The following is a 23038-nucleotide window of genomic DNA, read 5'->3' as shown; positions in this document are numbered from 1 at the left end:
TGTAGTCTGTATCAGAAATTATCATTTTCACGAAACATACACGAAACAAAAGTGATGAAAATTCCACCTATGCCATTTTACACAAAAAGATCGGATATATCTCAAGAATAAAAGAAATCATAACACGTATAATAGTGGAGGTATCTCACCAGCTCCTCTGGGAGGGCAAGGTGTACAAAGATCACCCCAAGCTCGACCCATGTTGAAACCACAACAGCAGTCGCGATTCGACAGCTGGACTGGCAGCCTTTCGGCACATTCTCCCGTCTCGCCCAAGTACGCGAAGCAACTGCTCACACGGCCATCTGCAGAAGGTAACCAAAGTTAGATAACAGTTAAGTAAAACACCATATTCTTATGGTAAATATTATATTGGTAACCCATTGGAGTGAAAATACGTACCGATACAAAACTTCTTGTCTGGACTAGGAATGAAGTGAGGATTGCAAAGACAGTAGTAGTCGCCTTCAGTATTCACGCATTTGCCGTTCTGCAACAAAATACAATGAAATCATGCGGGATTATTAGAAGAAAAGAATCATTTCCACCTGTCGAAATATTTAGACCAGCAAGATGTGATAAAACCAAATTGAAGAAGAAGTGGAAAGTAGATCTTTTCCAGTCAAAGGGGTAACTTAACAAATCTAAAGTTTACCAATCTGGAAATCATTGTGGGAGACCTAGTTCAGCAGTGGACTGGTCATCCTGTGGCCACCATCATGTAAGGTCATGGGAAAGTAAAATAGTTTCAGTGATATAGCAATACAGGTGCAATGTGTTGATAGAGCTCATCAAACTCACGGGGCAGATGTCAGGGTCCTCGCACTCGTCGATGTCCTCGCAGTTGTTGGTGACGCGGTGGCGGCGCTGGCCGGGCGGGCACTCGCACGAAAACGAACCGATACTGTTCACGCACTTGCCGCCGCTGCATAGCCCTGGGACCGCTGCGCACTCGTCGATGTCCTGGAATATACCAGGAGTTTAGCCTACGTGAGCTGCTTACGTGATAAAGCCTGCACACTTAAAATTTCAAGCCTATAAAAACTTCAGTCCACATAACTCTGTTTACACGCAACTTTTCTGGTGGAAAACTGGCAGTGGTCCCCCATCCTGCTCTATCAAGATTAAGGATAAAAACTGAGAGAAGCATACTCTATAATGCCTTCTACTGGGGTAATCTCTGCGTTTTATTTTGTCGCGGAGCTGAAACTGGTTCTGACGCGTTATTTTCTAAGGTGGATATACCTTTCAAGAAAACAAAACACTAATCAGAGAACCAAGAAAAGGGACCATAGGTGCGAATAACTCCACTGACCATCTTCATGCACAAACCATCTAAAGATCTAAATGCACACCTACGAGTAAATCATGAACCATTAAAGAAAACCTTACTATCACACCGAAACCTCTCACCTGGCACTCCTTAGTAGCAAGATTCCTTAGATGTCCAGTGGGGCAGTCGAGGTCCCCGCAGCGCTCACAAGGGTGCCCCCAAGCTACGCCCACGGTGGCGCAGCACAGCTGTTTGGTGCACACCACTCCTTCTAGCGCTCCAGTGCATAAGGCTCCGCGAGTGTCGGTGTAGCAGGGCCCTGAAATAAGATTATGACTCTAGATGACAACAATAGATTTTGTCAAAAAGCTTCCTACTTACTGAAGCGTTAAACACCAAATCTTGATTTGTAGAGATTTTAGATAAATGAAAATATTCGACTGCCATAAAACTCGATGAGTAAGTAGACTGGTGATTATTTGGTTAATGGTGAGGCGTTAACGGATTTAACACCTCTCGAAGGTCGATTGCTTTGAAAAGCTACCAACACTTTTTGCTTTATTTTTATTGCGGTATCATAAATGATGATTATTATGGTTAGTTGTTTATTCAACTGCCAAAAGAAGACGCATGGCGCCTAATGAAAACTCTTTTAGTTTAGTTCCATCAAACTTCAGACTTATTTATTAGGTAAATGAATTTAATTTCTAAAAACTGATTCGCATATTATGTGTATCGCGGTGAAAAATTTGTTGCCTTACCAGTCCTTCTATCGATCTCACAACGTGTCCCAGACAGGCCGTGGAAGCAGACGCAGCGGTCGGGCGCGATACAGCGCCCTCCATGCAGGCATGGCTCGCGGCAAATTGCTGAAGGAGAATATTACAGTTAAGTGAAACAAAAATATACTCGACTGCACAAAAACAAACATACAATGAAATTAAATTAAATAGTTTATTCAGTATATAGGCCCTTTCCAGAGCACTTCAAATATAGGTAGCTTGCTCTACCACCACTTCATGATATATTATACAACATGCTCACACTGATCTACTACAATTTAAAGTGGGAAGGTCACTTATTGTACCCCCAGTCAAGTCAGTGCACGAGTACTTACAGCTCGACGTTTAGACTGTATTGCTACTGCCGTCTGCCAGTCTGCTGACTGCTGCTAAAGCAACACAGCCGAAACTCAACGTCATTTTATAAAACACCTGTTTGGATTAGCAAGCTGAAGTGGCAATGGGCAGGGCAAATTAGTACGCAGAATTGACAGCCGATGGGGCAGCAAGGTTCTGGAGGGGAGGTTGCGTGCCGAAAAACGCAGTGTGGTACGTCCACCCACAAGGTGGACCGAAGTCATCATAAAGGTGGCCGCTACCAATCGATCAACATGGAAATCATTGGGGGAGGCCTATGTTCAGCAGTGGACGTCCTATGGCTGAAATGATGATGATGATGACGTGTTTGTGATGAGCAATGACCACTTTGACTATGATGCATAACTTACGGTCGGTACAGAACTCGCCGCTCCAGCCGGGCGCGCAGGCGCAGGTGCCGTTGGTGCACGTCCCGCCGTTCATGCAGATGCGCCGGCAGCCGCCGCGCGTGCGCGCTGCAAGACAAACCAAACGAACTAGTTGCAAACAAATAAGTACAATCTCCAATGCACCTATTGAAGTAATATTACTATGTAGTTCATTATAACTCAATGAATGCACCAGAAGGTCTCCAAAAAGTCTACATTCTAAAATCGACATAATACAAGACGTTGACTACCACTTTTGAGACCATATTGCGCGTAAGAGGACATAATAGCTTTCGCACCATGTTGGGCGCCAAATAAGAAAAAAATACTCAAACTGTATGAAAATGTTCTAAAGCAGACATCTCACTATGATTTTATCTTTAGAACAACAGAGCAAGTGAGTCACTCTTTTCTGAATACAGTCATGCCATAAAGGCACAAACACAAGACTGCATTAAAATTGTGGATTCAATCTTAAAGTTCAAACATGATTATTACTGGACAGGATAATTAATGGTAACAGCGTATTACACTTGAAAATTGCGATGGGTTTATCCAGTGTCTAAGTAGCTCAGTTGGAAGAGCAGTCGCCCGGCAAGCGAAAGGTCCGTGTGATCAATTCCCGCCTTAGGCAGTTCGATATTTTCATGTTATTTATAATTTTTAAGATAATTAATCTGTTAAGAATCCGCAATGTTATACCAGAGTAAATACAAATGAGTAGGTCATCTCCATAGAAAAGCACCGAGCGCGGTTTGTATGTGAGCGCGCCAATATACGTATGCGGCGCGCATGCACACACTGACAAAATTCGGCGCAACCACGACTGGATCCCCTCTAATCCCCGCTAAATTTTGTCAGTGTGTGCGTGCGCGCCGCGTACGTGTTGGCGCGCTCACATACAAACCGCGCCCATGCGTTTCTATGAAGATGACCTACTCATTTGTATTTACTCTGGTTAGGTATACTCACGTGGGTAAGGATAGAGTCCCCCGTTGGCGCAAGAGGGCGCCTCCACGCCGCCCGGGCAGCGGCACATGTTGGGCGCCACGCACGAGCCCGGCCCGGGCCCGCAGTCCGGCCGGCAGATGGCTACAAAATTAAAACACACCTCAATCTGCAGACTAATATGGAAATACTATAAAGCAGTGTTTTTCAACCGGTGGATCGCGATCCCCTGGGGGGATCGCGAAGCCTCTATAGGGGGGTCGCGAAAGGTCGTAAAAACTACCTAAGTAAAAAACAGTAAAGTTTTAAAGATAGATTTATCCGAAATCTAATTATGCAAATGCATAAATGTTGTATAGATTGAAAAATTCAGTCCCTACAAAATCTATGAAACCCTAAAAATTGAGCGAAAAAAAAGCGAACAGTCGGGGGGGATCGCAAAATATTTTTTCATACTAGGGGGGTTGAAAAACACTGCTATAAAGGAAACTCGCTACCTATGCCTGCTTATTATATCAGTAGGTACTAGTACATAACTTTTACTACTTACGGACAACACAAAGAAGCGAATTTGGCCTGGAAGTCCATCCTGGACAGCAATGCGTGCTGTTGCGACTCCGGCAGACGTGTGGCCTGAAATAACAACAATGTTATAAGTTATGTAGGTTTGTTACATGCAGGTTTACCTATTAAATTAAAAGATAATGTTATAAATTTTAATTTTTATCGCTTATCAGTTCGGCCGCTTTATAAAACTCATAAACCACTATCCCGTCATCTAAATATACAGTGTAGAGGTACTTGTATAGCAGGCTTTATTATTACTAACTGTAATAAATAAGTCCGCTTAAAAGTTTAGATTACCTCTTGCAACTTTGTCTGGACTCAAAATCGGCCAATTCTGATTCAACAATATTTTATGACTCGCTAAACTGGTACCACTTCCTAATTAAGACAATATTTACAGACGCCATAAAATATACTAATGGCTACGCAGTTTCAGCTTTGGAGTTATTAATTAAAAACCCATTATAACATTGTAACATGTAATTTATGGCTCTAAAACAATCCATTTACAGTAAAAATAACGCCACCAATTTCCTGGCGACATAAATCATAGAAATTGACCGTCCACCTACACCCCTATCAACAGTGTCTTTTGAATTCATACTTGGACCGTCATCTTTGTCTTCCAAAACGGTTGTCAATTAATTATCCTTTTGTCTCGTATATGGCCTGCGCTGACCATTACGTAATCTCAAAAGTTGGACAGGACTTTATTTAGAGAGCGATGGTGGCGGAGCTTGCCTGCCTCGTGAACCGTGGCTAAGGTGGGTCGCAGTAGTTAGCCGATTCGCTTCGGTCTTTAACTAGACTAATTTCTGTCCAGGTCAATAGGCCGACATGTTATCGGCGTCCTTAGTCACTGGATATAGAGACCTTGTAACAAAATCGCTGTATCTCTGCTAAATGCAATTGTTTATCAAATAAATTCCGGCAAATGAGTTTAAATGCGCTGTCAATGACGACTGACCACATGTTTATAATATGTATGCTCGTACAAATGGCAGTCTATTCAGATGGAGTTTAAATTCCTGTAACTACATCACGATTGGAATAAGTTGCCTCAGTAAAACAATCCGCAAATCACAATCACAACCCGAATGGTGCAAGTGCCCATTTAATATTGATGAATTCACAGATTGAACAAAACGTCGTGGTAAACTTGCATTCAGCTTTTACTCTCGCTATGTCATAGGAACGTGCTCCTTTCCCGTATGAAATGCCTTCCAAACTGCACTTCCCAAAACGAGTTCAATTGTCAATATTCTTCGTGCCCATGAACAATGTGCAAAGTCATCACAACATTACGAATATTTTCAACGGAACCTCAGATGATCCTCAAATTAAGGTCATGAGAACTACCTCCCAAGTGGCGTTCCTAACGCGATTTTCCCCGTTGCACCGGCCTTGGGGCCTCGTCACCTGCCGTTCCGGTGCCGATCTCCCCGAAATTATAGGCGTGAAACCCACCCACGCGTGCGCCCGCGCCGTACTACTCATGTTACGATGCTCCAACCGCGCCCGGAATGAGGAAACGTGACTGGAGGACAGTCGGCAGTGCCCGGAAGTGGTCCCTACATCTCGGATAATTATAAGTTATGTTCAATTTTTATAATAAAAATCAGTATGGGAAATTGCACATGTACTTATTGATCGTTTGAGATCTATCGCGATTCTTTCTAAACTCTACATTTTTGTAAATGGCTTTTGCACTGTGTCCCCGAATACCGAATGCTTAAAATCACTCATCATAAAACTTAAATAAACATACTAAAGATGTGTTTCTTTTTTAAGGTACACCGCGTGCTGGTTCATCTGATGGTAAGTGATTCAGAAATTACTATTAACAGGAAACTTTGAAGGATAATTCTTAAACACTCCAAGACTACGCAAATCAGGTTCATCGTAAAAAACATTATTTTACTTGACATGTCCCGACGGAGACAGGTGGAGCCTAGCAATTGCAGGCATGTGCATTACTGGATTATGCATCGCACGTCTGGGGACGATGCTCTCAGTGCGCGCGCACGGCGTTGCCACATGATTCATGTTGCATCTTCTTTGATTGCACCTATTTATAATTCACAGTATTCCAAGAGCTTTTGATCCGAACCTATCTTGACAATGATGTTAGCCAGAAATGGATTGCACACTTGCAATGCAGTTGCTAATATTAGTAAGACAATAAAGGCCGTAACGTGACACATTGAAGGATGACACGTGGTGTAACCAGATTACCAGATATTGTGTATTTAGAAGAGTACCTACCTATTCTCCTGAAAATAAGAATAGGCGTGAATATACCAAGAAGTACACGGATCTTGGTATAGCTAGTAATAAATAATAATAATAATAAATAATAAATCTTTGGTCAATTTCACTCAGCGCCAGCTAGCCCCAAAGTAAGCAACTTAACTTAACTTAGTAGGTATGTGTTTGGTTTTGGCTGGGCTGCAAGCGGGTCATCTAACGCAAAGGCTGGGGGTACGCTCATCCAGTATGTGGATCTTGTCTCTGTGAGTCGTGGACGGGGATTTCACGGATTATGGCAATGTGCTGCATTTTCTCTCACCCGACAAACTGGCTGGGTGTTCGCTCATCCAGCGTGCGGGCGCCGCGCTGCCAGTGGCGCGGCCGGTGCGTGCTCTGCTGGGGGTAGCGCGGCTCAGCGGTCGCCAGCGAGCACAGCGCGCTCAGCACCAGCAGCGCTGGCAGGAACCACTGCATTGTCATCTTGGCACCATCACCCTGCATAACAAACAAACATTCAAGTCCGATGTTGTATAACATCCGGTAGGTATACTCGTACACATCGGATATCAGTTTTACGACTTCGATCATGGCCAAAATTATTATTAAACTTTTTACAAAAACATTGCATAAATATTCGGAGGAGCGCGCGTTTTATCACTAAATGCAATATTTTGATAGCCCGAGGTCAGAGCCGAAGCATTTGTAACCCAGTTAACTATTTTTAATGTCGATTGAATCAAGGCGGAGTGTGTACGCAAATTAATGAATCAAAACGAAGAAGTTTCGAGATAAGGCGATGATAACCGTCGCTCGGGAGAATGCCTAATTGCGTAGACCACCGTGAAGTTGATAATTAAAAGGGAACCCGACGTTTCAAACTTGGTCAGTTACAAAATTAGATTAAAGTCGTATTAGAAAAGTTTTCACAAAAGCTTTCAATCTCGTGGTCTACACATCCTTATTTGGACTTTTGAACATTCAATCTTTGCCAGCCAAATCAAGATCGAATGTGTGTATTTGGCAAACGATAAGACAATGTGAATGAAAGGCCGCAATTTGATTGGTAGAGCAAGAGTGTAGGCTGAAAACAAACACTGTCAGGCCCGTATATGGTCGGATTCCCATTCCGTCACACCATTTTGGGACAAAGGTACTATTTACAAATACCCGCCCGAATAATGCTGATCGATCTAAGTCTTATTAGGTGTCGGTTTATGTATGCTGATTTGAGGCGGTACTTCATCAATGTAACGTAAGACATTGTGGGAAGCAATTTAATACTACGATAAAAATGTAGAGCAAGATCTTCACTATTCTGCTTTCTAACTTTGAGTTTTGAATTATCTGAAACGATACCTCGTATATTTGCATATAAAGGGATAGTTTTGTAGTAAAAAGAGACAGCTGTTATAATGAGTAATTAATATAGTTGCAGATATGTGAGGGGCGCGCGCGGGGAGGCGGGGTCAAGGAATCTGTGCCGAAATGATAACGGGGCCGACGACCCTACCCTATTGCAGCCACTCACTATATTTAGTGGAGAGGTAATCGTCGGTCCATCGATAAGGCCCAGAGGCCCACTGCAGTTTGAGGGACCTTAACCTTGCGAATTCCAAACCAGGTCAATAATGTGGGCACATGCGCATGGGCACAATTAGAGGTGGAAGTTGAAAGAATACCAATCATCCTCCTACGGGTATACCTATAAGATGCGCTAAGAAACATTTTAGATCTGCATTCAATTAATCGATCATATGTGTGTATTTGGCATAATCATAATATGTACTTGATTGAAATAATTGTAAGTTATACACATTATAAGTGCACATTTCCTCACCAAAACGTTTAAGAACTCATTATTTAGTGAGCCTAGAGTGCGCACAGTAAACATGCATGATATAGGTTTAAGACCCTACAAAATTAATAATAAAGATATGAAATAGCGTCAACAGACGGTTGAAGAGCGTAGAGATTTGTGTTGGTGCGTAATTCATAACAATCTTTAGACGTTACGGAATCGTTAAACTCCGAACTGGTTCAAAACAATAAGCATCCGAATCAAAGAACGCCTGCGCAAGTCGGCAATTAGCTGTCATTGAAAGCTTAATTTGACGTTACGAGCGAGGAATATGGCGCAATAATAACGCTATAAATACAAACATTGATCTTACAACTGCTTTAAAGCAATACCGATGTAGAGTAAGGTATATCATTGAGTAAGGTAAGTAAGTTTGAAGAACATGCCCTATAGTCCAGTAGAATTAGCTTTTAAATCGGAAATAATTCCTACAAAAGATTTTATTGTTTTAATGGCTTCATTGGTTGCCCATTAAGATTCTCCTAAGTTTTCGACTTCGACGGAGTTGTGCTTAAGTGGTGGGGGCCCCCGAAAGAGGCATTTTTTCGGTTTTCCGGTTATACCGCGTAAAGGACTTACCATATCAAAAAGTGGTCTTCATGACGGTTGAAGGGCACTTAGTCCTGCATTGAATAAGACCAAATTCATATGTTTTGGACAAACCGTTCTCGCGCTAAAGTTCGGCAAAGTAGAAAATATACGTATAATTAATGACCCTCTCCACGTCCAATGGTTTGTTACCCACAGGCTTCCAAGTCTTGAAAAGGGCCACCACAACCAGTGTAATCCTATCAAGGCTTACGAGCTTGATGCGCCTATCCTTGTTCGTCCCAGCCGTTCCTTAACTGCGGTTGCTGCACCTCTTCCTGGCACTCACTTGAACGACTCTGTGTTACCTACTGTGGCTGCCCCTCTTCCTTGTATCCTCCTGCATGACTACGTTGCCTAGCCGTATGCCTGGTCTAAGGTTCGACGCCAAAAATCAACAACAACAAGTTCATATTAAAACGCTGAAGAGTTTTTTGTTTGTTTGTTTGAACGCGCTAATCTTAAGAATTACTAGTTTGATTGAAATCATTATTTTTGTGTTGAATAGCTCATACATTTAGGAAGGCTATAGGATATATACAATCACTCTACGACTAATAGAGGCGAAGCAGTAAAGAAAAATGTTGCAAGCACGGAAAATAGTATTTAAACTATTTTCACGCGAACAAAGTTAATTTTGTGGCGTCGAACCTTGGACCAGGCATATAGCTAAGCAATGCAATCGTACAGGAGGGTACAAGGAAGAGAGGCAGCCACATTAGGTAACATAGAGTCGTCCAGGAGAGTGTCAGGAAGAGGTGCAGCAACCGCAGTTAAGGAACGGCTGGGACGAACAAGGATAAGCGAATCAAACTCGTGAGCCTTGTTAGGGTTACACTGGTTAAGGCGACCCTTTACAAGGCTTGGAAGCATGTGGGTAACAAGCCATTGGACGTGGAGAGGGTCATTAATTATACGTATATTTTCTACTTTGCCGAACTTTAGCGCGAGAACGGTTTGTCCAAAACATATGAATTTGGTCTTATTCAATGCAGGATTAAGTGCCCTTTAACCGTCATGAAGACCACTTTTCGATAGGGTAAGTCCTTTACGTGGTATAACCGGAAAACCGAAAAAACGCCGCTTTCGGGGGCCCCCACCACTTAAGCACAACTCCGTCGAAGTCGAAAACTTAGGAGAGTCTTAATGGGCAACCAATGAAGCCATTAAAGCAAAAAAATCTTTTGTAGGAATTATTTCCGATTTAATCAATTTTTGTGTTTAATTCTACTGGCCTACTAAAAGATCTAAAAATTGACACTATAAAGCCGTACTTAGAAGATTATCACACAAAGAATACAAATAACATCATTTTGGAGTCTGGATTGTTGTACGAATACTGCAGATAGCATTTCTATCACAAACTAGACTGAACTGCTAAATCGTGGAACATAATACTTACTCAAAAGTACATTCATCATATTTCGAGAATACCAAAATTTTTCAGATTCGGATCATTAAGTCCAAAGACTTAATTTACAAATTGTTTACAAAGGTACTTAAAACACCTTCATCTGAGCTTCAGGTATTGCAAAGCACTATAAATGCTAGTACTACAGAAATGTGAGATTTTAATTCAGACAAAACCGTATGTTAGATAACGTGCTACTGAGCTGGTGAGCTCAATTTAATCTACATTATAGATTCAATGTGCATTAGTAACCTAAGCCCACGATATCCTTTCTCATTACTCCAGTAGAGGTCAGTAAGTGAAGAGGAGAAAAAGTTCAAATGGAATACAAGTCTCTTGTATTCATAGTTACTTAAAGATGCAATTTGACTCACTCGTCGTGAAAGTATAGAGTTCCAAAGCTTACCAAAAGAATCTTTGAATTTTTAACTTGAGCCAAGTCTTGTAATCTTCTTCTTTTCGTGTCGACAACAAACCTACACAGTGTCAGCCCAAAACTCCGCCTCAAGAGTGGCGTTGTCTTGTACTCGTAATGTTCTCCCAGAACTATATGACCAAGATTTTTATGGTGTGAGCTACTAGTATTAATTGAGTTAGAACACAACTCTACATTGCGTAAATATAGCCTATAGCTGAATTAAAACGTATAGGTGCGCTTCAAATCAAAGACGAGTGTCAATAGAGCCCGTTTTACTACCACATCACAGAAAGTTCACTTTGTATGGTAGTAACAAGTAACAGTCGGTAAACAAAGCATTGATCCGACGCATCGGCCGCGGCAATCGGCGCGATCCGGCGGTGACTCAATGCGCCCACGCTCGAATCTGGGACCCCGCTACTATGCCGGGGACGCTAACTGGACTACACCGAGATTTCGCTGGAGACGATAATGGCTGGAGTGATAAGAAGTTCTACTGTTTTATGTGAAAGTGCTGTAAATATCTGCACAACTTCATTTGAAGAAAAAACTGAATTTTCAATCACCTGAAGATGAAAATTAGGCGATATTAACACTCAGAAATCGACTTAATATGGACACCGTAATTAAATTTTATAATCGGATTGGTAATCATTATCCTAAAGCTCTACATTTTAGAGCAAAGTTAGTGCCAGAGTCGAAAATTAATACATTATGTTGATTTATTCGTCGAAACCTTTGGGACTCTACACATCGGCCATTGACAAGTAGCTACAACATTTGAAACATTTGCAAAGGCATATAAATTGTATAACTGTGTTTAATGCCGTAGCGCCCTTTACAACAGCATAGCAAGCAAGCATCTACGCTACTACAAAGAATGTGTGTAAAGAGAAGCACTAATTAAAAACTGTTAATGTGTAGTAAGTAGGTACTATAGAAATAAACTAGATGTAATCAGCACAACGTACTAGGTGCCTAATCACAACCTGCGAGCAAACAGCAATTTGACTGATAACGGTGACAGACAGAATGAAGCCGCGAGCTAGAACAAATCCAACATCTTTGTTGGAATTTACATAATTTTGATATTTTCATTCCTTATTACTACTATATTTTGACATACTTTTGGATATCTCTACCAACTTTTGGTTTTATTACAGGTCCTCATTTAGTAAGCAAACAATATCAGTTCGGATCAATACAACTTTGTCCTGTCAAGCACAAGTTGCCTCCTTCAAAATTTCCCGTTATTTATTAGTTTAAGTACTTTCTTACCGTCCTTTAAAAACAAACAAAGTGGGAATCCTTTGATGGGTGTGAATGGCCCGTAACGAACTTTCCCCAAACACTCGCGACCCGAATCCGACGCAGATCCTCTAATAAGGCCACCGCTTGTAATGTTTGCTGGCACGACGGGTTTCTTGTATTTATGATGGAAACATTTCAATTTCAAATAACTGTTAGAAACTTAGAGGTGTCGAAGAGAAAGATCTAGCATTTAAAATGTGATAGAGACTGAAATACCATGTTACTAAAATATTTTACAAAATATGGATGGATACAGTCGTCGATAGAACCACATGCAAAATTGGTTGGTGTTAGCTATAAATTCATGACTCTTATAAAGTGGATTTGAAAAGCAAGAATAGGTCAAGGTGGCCTTACCTTTTTTGTACGACAATGTGACCAAAACGAGATTTGGTGAGGTAATTAAACAGGTAATAGTTGATAATTTAGGAGCACTGAAACACAACTAAAGATCTGGTCGTTTTGGACATAGAAAAGATTTATTGCTCTTACTACTACCTCCAACTTATTATCGTGGATACTGGTTTCAGGATAATCTCAGGTCTACCCAGCCTATAATTAAATACAAATTACTATTTAATTACGCCTGAAATAGATTACTCTACAAGTAATAGAGTAGCTGCTACTACGGAAGTGGTTTAAGATAATGATTAATTTAATTTAATTTATTTATTACACTATGATAACCATTATTCACAACATACAGAACTTTGAATTATACTAATAATACATGATACCCTTTGTCCAGCAGTGGACGTCATTTGGCTGAAACGAAACGAAAACGAAAACGAACCCTTCGAGTACGTAGAAATAAACGTACATGACTCTCCTTGCTATGTAAATTATGTAGAGATGTTTTAAAAGACAAGCATAGCAAAAGAGTCATCATCATTAGCTAGAAGACATCATAGAGTCATTCCAGTAGTATGGTTTGGTGGCTCGCAAAAATTTATCAGCATTAAATAAAGTATTAGTAAATAAACTTGAAACTGAGACGTTCGTTACAAATCCCACAACATGTAAAGAGCTGCATTTAGAATAGTACTGACTCTACACAGTACAATGCGTGCCGCAAACGATTGTGTACAGTCGGCCCGGATCACTGTCAAGTGTCGCTTATTGGGCGCGATGAGTTACGATGATATGTCAAAACGCGCGGCACCGGTGATCGGCACGCGTGCGCCGCGTAGGCTCGGAGATAGACATTCGGGAAAAAGCGATAATGGCCTTCTTGGGCGTTAATTTTTACATTTTACATATCTGTCAAGCAAATTAATAATAATATTTTTGTATCCTTGTGAACTTTACAAACTAACTCCTCATTTTATGTCACCTACCTCATGGATAATAGAGACGATCTTAGAACTGAAAAGCACTGCGATTTGTAAATGCTGCTATTAAACGAATTTATAGAGCATACTTAATCGGCTTACGTCTGACACATAGAATATGAATTCTTTATTATAATTGGACCCATCAATTTACGTGTACCTAAAAGTAGAGCCAAAGTAAGCACTAATGCCCGTTTTCCAACTATCCGTAACTTAACAGACTAACAACCGCGAGTGTTTTATTGTTTTGACAACCGTTACCTCAGATAGTGTATCTCGCGCTGTATCTTCTCCGAAGTGAGGTCTATAACTCGTGAATCGTGCACGCTATCTCCCTGCCTACAGCGCGATCGCGCGCGTGCATTAGCGGGGAATTATTCGTCAACGTCTTATAGGTGCGCCGGGCAGCTCGTGATCGCTGACGACCAGGGATTAATCGACGCTCGTACAGCCCGATCTAACGGGAACCCAGCGGAATCGAAAAGGGCTTAGAAGTTTTTAGTTTATTAGCAGAATCTCTCAATCTGTCAAGAAAAATATCTTCTTAGAGAAGAGTAAGTTGCCTCGTTACTCTACAATTAGGTTGATTTTGGAGATATCTGTTTTAGTCTCAAACGAATAATATTTAGAGCGGCTAAATAACCTTATTAACATGATTTTGCCATAAATTAACACCTCTAGTTTTATGTTGTAGACTTACTAGCAAAATAAAAAGTGATAAATCCATCTTCACTAAATAGTTCCAAAGACTAATAGCCTATTACGCGATCATAATTGTTGTTGATTACTGTCTTTAAACACTGCACCATGTCCGCACACAGCGTAAGGACTGCCCTCAATTGAGCGTTTGTTAACGTGCTGCGAACTGAACAACGGAATCGCTTCAGGAACTTACAGAAATAAACTTAAATTATGTGGCTTGTGAGCAGCTATGACAGAGTCACACTGCCATATAGTACTAAAGACACCACATTGCATTAAGATAGACACAATTTTATTTCAAAATAGCGTTACAACATAAATCTGAGATACTTTTAGTATTTTTCAAGAGATCAGTAACAAAACCGAACCAACTCCGCAGCTCTACATTCAAAGTAGCCGCCATCCGCATTACCATGGACAATTTATCAACCGGGCGCCATGTAAAGCATAGAGAATCAATTCGGCTGGCCACCCATAAGCACGCACCCTTATTAATTAACATTCTTATTTACGGGATGCCCCGAAGGCTTATTAATGCCACCTCTCCAATAATCGGTTACGGTAACTGAGATTAGATTTACTGTCCTTATTTATCGAGCGAGGTTAATTTTACATCGGCATTGTAATTCTACCACGCTGTCTGTGGTAGGAACAGGTCAGAAATAGGTAAAATATGTAGGAACTAAAACTGTTACTGTATTAATCATGACAAAACTAAGTTCGTAAAAACTTTATTTATTACAAAAATGGGCAAAAATTCAGGCATTAGTACAATTTACTGCCTTTGGTCTTTTCTATGCATCAGTGACTTATGTCAGAAGCCGTTGTATTACACTTTTTGCAGGGTCCCACTATCTTTATGTCTCCCTGGATAAACTTGACCTTCACTTATTTGGTTTTTATTGGCGGCCAAGCTTTAGATCCTGGTTACACAGGAATTGCAGCGGTGGGAACGACAGGTGGGAATAGTCCCGTATCTTTGTTTCGCTCTACATGAACTAAGACTAGGAGCATCGTTAAAGTTTAGTAAAATATAAAATGTTTTCCTCAACGTTGTTAACATAGGAGACAAACTCATTAAAACAAGCGGGCCCTAACAGGACTGCAGACTAATAAATATTTAGCTAGGACGATGAGTCACCGGCCTCAACAGATTTTGTCACGAACATGAAAGCACATGGCCAGTGGCTTGATGATTGAAAGCATTTTAATTATTCTATCACTACTGGCTGGTGTTAGATGAAGTTCACTGGTCAACTTAAACAAAACATAGTACAGTCAGTATACATTTGGTCTTTGGATTCAAATTGAAAAATAAGAAAGTAAGTACCACAAACGTGCCCCACGAGTATTACTAAAAGAAAACACGAGTTAATTTTACAAAATTAATAATAGAATCTACAGAACTTCCACACAGCCAACATCTTTGTAAACATACCTACAGACACAAAAGGCCTTGTACAAAATAGTCGTGCACTATAGAAGAAAATTGTGAACCTATTTATACGTTTTTAGATGATTTAAAAGCTAATAATTTTTAAACGAATATATTGGGAAAAGGAAAATTAAGCTCTTACGTGTTTTGAAGCACACGTTTTCCAAAATTATTTTCTTAAAAGTTTTTTCAGACTTCAACGATTTGAAAAAATAATCGCAACTTTAATCCATAGCTTGTGACTCTATGTCCGTGACTCTGTGTCGACGATACTACTGTAGCATAATTTATTATTTCTCCGATAAAAAAACCCAAATGCATTCCAACTGATCAGCCATTGCGCAATACCATTACATGTCTAAATCACACTTACATCCAGTCCCTATATCGTTTTATCCGACGCATCGTTAGAAACAATATCCCACACGCTCCCCGGGATCACTTCAAAACAATATAGATGTTTGTGCTTGTTCGAAGTCGTCGAACCTCAGACGAACGGGCGCCATTGACTGACACTGACAGCTCGATCGATTAATCAATCTCTGTTTCCATCGAAAAACTAGTTTTGAGCTTTGTGTGGAGTACTGTTTCCTACTCACTTTTGTAAGAATGTCGTAACTCGCGGTAATGCAGGCCTAGCCACATATTTTTCTTTCTACTTCTGTTTTACGTTCACAAATAAACCGCGATAGCAATATGAGTTCCTATTATATTCCAAATTTATTTAAAACAAACAAAATCGTATTTAACACGCCAGATCAGCAAGTGGGATTTTCAAAAATCTGCATAATTACATACCTACTGAAATAACAACAATACGAATTAATTTCCGAATCTTACCTGATTTTAAAATAACTTCTAAAAACCCGTAGCAACATTCAAATTACTAATTTAAAGTTTGTTTCTAATCGTTCACACAACGGATTAAAAAGAACATCAAGACAGTCATTTGTTTTTATAACAGTGAAATATTTGTCATTTTTACTTTTTATTTCTAATTTTTTTTCAAAGTGCCAGTCATTTAAAAATAAATTAAATTATTACAAACTTTTTAGAGTCGGGTCTTTTGGTTCTTTTACTACGAAAGTTTGATTTAATTACCAACAATTACCTACATGTAAAAAACCTGAAATAGCATTGTTAGAATGAAATACCGTTACAATTAAGGATAAATATTGATAAATTATTTTATGATTTGCATGTTGTGATAAATAACTACACAGTAAAATCACAAACAAAACAAAGTCTTATACTTTAAACAAAAAAGGCGAATATTACACCACTCACGTCTGTCGTCTCTATGATGATGTGCAAATAAAAACGCCAAGGCTCCGTCCTCATTTACTTGCAGAATAAAACTCAAAAAGTGTCATGGCGCATCAATCACTTTGATTGATAGTGGTTATCACGAACTATGGGACAACACGGGCAGGTAAACACAACGCCGCCGTGCGACGACCCCGTTTCAACTATTATTCGGTTAAGAATCTGACACTAATCTTTCTTAATTAGAGCGAGCAAGCTAATTAATTTAGGGACTCGGAATTACCATTGGAGGTGCCCCATTTCGATTAGTTATAAATTCCTTTAGCGAAAGTAGATTAGGGGTTGTTTAATTCGGTTTAGAGCTTTTTGAATGAAACATTTTTTGTACTGCTTAGTTAATATTGGTTTTAAAACTTCTTTGTGGATCTAAATTATAATGCTGGCTAGCAATAAAATTTTGACGCGAAACTTGGAACTCTTTGAAAAAAATATTTTGCATTCACTTGTTATCTCAATTCTGCAGTATTTTATGACTAGACTATACAAGAGTTTCATATAAAAGTTATTTCAGGTTGAAAAATTAGGGATAAAAATAATACAGGGATGATTTCTAATCAGATCTTTGGGATCAGAGAAACTCTACTTCTTTTTATTTTTTTATTTAAAATTTAAAACGTGATCTATCTCAATATTCATGCTGCTTTTTAAATCAATTATCTATTTAATGAATTATCTATTCTTCTAAAACACTTCACACAACTTGAACCACGTGTAGGTACATAATGGAGATTAGGGCACCAGACCAAATTTAGGTCAAGGTCGATCCAACGATATTAACTACATAATATTTAAACAGATGTACGAAGCATGAAGATAAAATATAGCCAATAAATAACAGGCGCTGTTCTGAATTGAAGGTTTTAAATAAGGCGATATTATTCTTCGATTATACTAAAGTAAGTAAATGTAAAATGTAGCTAAAAGGCTTAAAAGTCAGAAATCCCTAAGGTGTCAAGTGGTAGACTTCTACGGATTCCTAGCACTAGACTGAAGTCTGAACACGATTAGTGTAATACCTAGGATTTCTTTGAAATTTTGGTAGAGTTAGTGACAGAGTTGGATCTAAGAACGGTTTTAAGTTGTTACATGCGTAGGCAGAATGATGTAGGTACTTTCTATTGTCATCAATCAATTAACTATGAATTTATCCACACCTGATAATAGGCCTCTACAACTGGCCTTCATCTGTATCCAATATCTTCTATGACTAGTGACTACTGGTCGATTCTGTCCTCAGGCTGTTTTGAAGTTAACACCATTTTTCTTTAACAAGAGTTTCCAACATAATGATACGTCTACGTTCATTAGTTCTAAGAATAAATACCACAGCTTACACCGCAGTCAGTCATTTCCAGAGTGCTGAAATGCTCTGAAATATGAATATCAATAACCGCTAACAAAACAACATCTCACTCCTCGCCTTGCATTACATCCATTTCCACCAATCTCGTACCTACATATTTGATTCCCGCGTTAAGGCCCAGTTTCCACCAAAGCGGAGAAGAGAGGAGATGTATTTGAGTGACCAATCAGATTTTGTCATTTCCACACAAGCTCAGCTTCAGTTCGGAAATCTGATTGGATATTCAAACATTATCCTTTCTTCTCTGCTTTAGTGGAAACAGGGCCTAAGCCTCGTTCGCATTAGTCGAGAAATTTAGACGAGTGGCGAGTGGTGTAATTAATAGCTAAACGTGTCCGAACAACAAAATTTTGTCGAGTAGTTTACTATTATCGTTCAGTCGAGCCAATCCATTTTGTTTTATTTTGACAGGCGAGTAGCACCCTCTACCACCCTGCTTACTTGCTAAACGAGTAGAGTTTAGTGGAGTTCATACAAAAACCACAAGTTACTTGTATTGTAAACTGTACTCAACCAAGGTGCGAACGATTTTTTGGTCAGTAGCGATTAGTTATAACTAATGGCGAGTTGCTCTACTCATCACGCAACTAGTGCGAACAAGGCTTTAATCTCAATATGACTGCCGCGTTAAATCTAGCTGCGCATCGATCACTAGAAAGGCCTGTTGTGCGCGCGCGCATAAGTGCCCGCGCTTCCTCGTCGCTCAATGGAGGCCTGTGCTGAAATGGGCTGATCCTAGATACTTGATACTCCAGGAACATGTATCTCGTAGCCTATTTATTTGCAGTTCCTATGTGGATAAATATTAACTAAGTGTTGATGAAAACGGGTTTATGTAGAGTTGCGAACTGTGCACTTCGTTATCAGACTGAAATAAGAGATTTAAAGGATTAACCAATGGAAGACTACGTTAATGTATTTTAGGTAAAAAAATGGGGCGTGAAAAGAAAAGTACATAGTAAGGCTCGTCAAGTTAATTTTAGTTTTGAAGTTCTTAAACTTAGTTAGTAAATTAAGTGTAAAAAAGCTAAAAACGTGCTCTCACAACTTTTAGAATAACTGCTTGTTTAAATTTTAATTCGAGAATTATGCTAATTTTAGTAACTTCTAAAAAATATTTTACAAAAAAGGAAACTTTTCAAAGTTTACCTTAGAGTTACGACTCTACCATAAGTAGGGTTGTGTTATCTTCAGTGACTTGAACTTTCTAACTACAGCTTTACATCTATTCCGTTATTATTTATCGTTGAAATAATTTATCGTTTCCATCAAACGCGGCCTAGTAACAGTTGAATTGCTATTAACAACAATGATGTGTAAAATTGCGTTGCGTAAGCGTCGCTTTGGGCCCTAAAGTTTTATAGTGGTCACAATGTGCCTGCTTAACGATCGACTATGATTTGTAACGACAGACACAATGGGGAATTAGTTTGCGCGCGCAGGCCAATGTCGACCGCAACATTAATCTTCGAACTTTGTCACAACAAACAGGTTGCAAATACTCAGTCAGGATCGAGGCTTGGAAAATCTAATGATCAATGACTTGATGCCTTATATCTGGATGATAAATTACCTACTTAGGACAAATTCTGTTAGAGGACGACATACTAGACTCTTCATGCTGTTAATCTTATTCCTATTATATTTAACATGCTTGAATAATAAGTACAAGAAAATCTTACTTAACTGATCACGATCTTATTCCATTTATATGATCATTACTTTAAACGAAAAGTAATATCAGCAAATTGGATTAGTATAGTTTCGTAAGTAATAGTTTCTAGACGACGTTTAAACTCGTAAATCTAGGGCAATAATGTAGGTATGTACTAATTTAATTATAATTGTAAATCTCTTATGGATCTCACTTATCTTCTTCCTCAATGAATTTGAGAGAAGATAGGCATATTTAGTTGTAACATTTTAGCTATTCATGTTACCGAATAACATCAATACGAAACAGATAATAATCCCACTACTTCTTCGTGTCAATGTGTACGAATGTGTGTCGAGTCAAAAGTCGCGAATTTAATCAACACGACATAGAGGCTACGAATAATATCATCACAATGTTTATAACACAGATTACTATTAGAAACTAAGCATTTGACGAGATTTTAATTAATAAATGATCCCGATATTAAGGTCTACAGACATTTGAAGTTGTACATTTCGATTACGGTACTCGTTGAAGCATTTCAACGCAAATAAAAGAAAAATTAACAGCCAGTTAACTTTTCCCGACTGTTTTAAATCATAAACATGAGAATGTAAATCATTGTTTACAAAAAGCTCGAAATGGGTTTCAGTCCAGTGGCTGACGTCAAAGAAAGCTTACGAAACTTTGATCACAACAACATTTCGTTAACTACAATCCTCGTTCATACAAACTAGTCCAAGTTTATTTTTGAGATTGATTAAACCATGCCATGTTTGTTTGGTTAATTCGCGTGTTCTTGCCACTTTCGTAATATATTCTTATTTGACTTAGCATCCGCAAAAGTTTGGGTAAAAACTTTATTTAGAAAACATTGTTTTTTTATCAAGTAAATACATATTTGCTTGCAGTCATCAAAGCTTTTAGAAACTTGTCCCCGTTGCAGTAGTGTTTTTGTGTTTAATTAACAACTTGCAGTTATATTTTTTCTAAACTTAGACATTTATCTTAAGAGTAGTCTGATCTTTTTAAAAAACGTATTTGGCCCTCCTCCTTTGGACTTCGAATTAGATGGTTAGAGAGATGAATACCAAAATATCAACAGAAGATGATACAATGAGTCAGTAGAAAAGCTCTACAATAATTTCTCGTACAAAAAAGTTCTGACAGAAACTGAAACACAGACAATCACAATGGCAATAGGTATATCAGAGCGAATAAATGAATTGTAACATAATAATGAGCACAGGATTCCCACACAAGGGAATTTAGCGACGGACGCGATACGCCCGTTGCGCAAGCACAGCCTTCGCGGTTCCTCCTCCGATAACGCTGCTGCTAACCCTGGCCCGGTTTGGCATCACAAACATCCCACCACCACATGTTTCACACATTTTATGAGATTTTTTATCAACTACTTATCACGAACTTAAGAGCTTCCAAGAGTTGTTGTTGACAACAACTACGAGTAAGAGATGACGATAGTTGTTATTCTATATTATTTCTAGGAATTAGAAATTACTTTTACTGAAACTTGGAATCAAATAATAATTTAAACATGACCCATGTGCGTGATGATTAACTTTGAAATGAAAATTTGAAAGCTCTACCAAAAAATATTTTCACAAATCTTATGAAAATTAAATTAATTTTAACTTTAAAAATACACGAAAAGTTTTTTCAGTGACATTACGTAATACGATACCTATCTCTAGACCTATTCGAGACAATAGGCGGCAAGCGCCCAGGATCCGTCCGGGCGGTATTAAATTAAATCCTGGCTAAGGTCACGTTACCATGCCACAGTTTCCAAGCCGGGGGGCTGGCCGCTAGTGGGGCTGGTGGGGCTGGGGCTGGGCTGGGGCTAGGCTGGGGCTGGGGTCACACACGTTCGCGCCTGCACCGGGCGCTCGTCTCGGCGGCGCGCTCTCGACTGAGCTGACAGGCGACCGACTCCGCTCGCGATTTCGAGCGTTATCAATGAATCCGGCGCGCGCGCACATTTGCCCAACCACTTAGATCGATGCTGCTTCCGTTACGTTATTAGTAGCTATTCTTTACCTAAATGTTTGTTTATTGCGCTCGTTTTAAAGCTCGTGGTTTGTGTACTCGATGCCTCTGATTCGCCGCTATCGGATTTATGGTTTGCACTTGTTGAGTTACGATCGTGCTCGTAGTTTTAGACATCCTCTCATTTGATTGGTATGGGTTATATTTCTTTGCATTAGGTGATTCCCTATGAAGCTTATGAAAGTTCAATAAAATAAACTTATGAGCAAATTCTACGCACTTTCTTAAATGTTATGTTTTCTTATTTATTTCTAATTTTACATACCAATAACTTTTGAGTAGTTGTTTAAGGTGTTCTACGGGGTATAACAATAAGACCACTTTTGTTTCTCGTCCTCTACGTTAAACGTTCAGTAAGTGACTAAGTTAAACATTCAGATTAATGGCTCTACATTATTAGCATGGACTCTTAACCTGCTTTAAGCTGCGTATTATAATATTGATTACGTATACTTGTATTCTTTTATAATATAAACTAAATTATTTCCGCTCAAATTTTCCATACTTCATCATAAACTAAGTAGTTATGTAGGTTTTTAATATTATGTATGGTCTATTTATTCACTTGCATATGATTCGCCATGTAACCTTCAAATAAATTCTTAAAGTATGTGTAATTCGAGCATCTGCGTCACATATGATCATTGTATTAAACTTTAAAAATGTGTTTATAGTAGCTCTCATAGATTAAAACAATAAACGAAAAATGTCGTTTGTAGAGCCGAATTTTTGACTAAAGATTATACTTAGAGCTCAATTTCAATAATTTTAAATTTTCTAAAAGTGCATAAAAGTAATGATTATCAAGGTTTAAAAAGAAAAACGTTTTCATAATTCAATGACAATAAAGAGTCTCTCTCTCTCACAGATGTGTTTTCGTTAAAATTTTCAGCATCGATGGCCCTTGAAGATTGACACCAATGTCATACAGCTTCAAGATAGAAGGAACAAGTAAGTATGTGGATGGATTATTCCCTATATGATCGGACCGTAATAAAAATA

At 39.1% G+C, this 23038-nt stretch overlaps 1 protein-coding gene across 1 annotated transcript in view; it reads right to left on the bottom strand.

The window, feature by feature from the left end:
• The window catches only part of LOC135079465 (fibrillin-2-like), a 62352-nt gene extending 40439 nt beyond the window's left edge, over positions 1-21913 (bottom strand). Inside the window, exons 1-10 of the mRNA XM_063974125.1 lie at positions 21763-21913; positions 6886-7061; positions 4300-4382; positions 3774-3893; positions 2784-2888; positions 2035-2142; positions 1414-1592; positions 802-963; positions 403-490; positions 150-305 (exon numbers count right to left, since the gene is read on the bottom strand). Of these exons, the coding sequence (XP_063830195.1) occupies positions 150-305; positions 403-490; positions 802-963; positions 1414-1592; positions 2035-2142; positions 2784-2888; positions 3774-3893; positions 4300-4382; positions 6886-7061; positions 21763-21765 (1180 nt within the window). The 5' untranslated portion in view covers positions 21766-21913. The remainder of the gene's footprint in view (positions 1-149; positions 306-402; positions 491-801; positions 964-1413; positions 1593-2034; positions 2143-2783; positions 2889-3773; positions 3894-4299; positions 4383-6885; positions 7062-21762) is intronic.
• Positions 21914-23038: the final 1125 nt, after the last annotated feature.

The sequence above is a fragment of the Ostrinia nubilalis genome, chromosome 16 (genome assembly GCF_963855985.1).
Source record: "Ostrinia nubilalis chromosome 16, ilOstNubi1.1, whole genome shotgun sequence".
NCBI lineage: Eukaryota > Metazoa > Arthropoda > Insecta > Lepidoptera > Crambidae > Ostrinia > Ostrinia nubilalis.
Note: the sequence above shows the minus strand (reverse complement) of the source record. Positions and strands in the feature narration are given on the sequence as shown.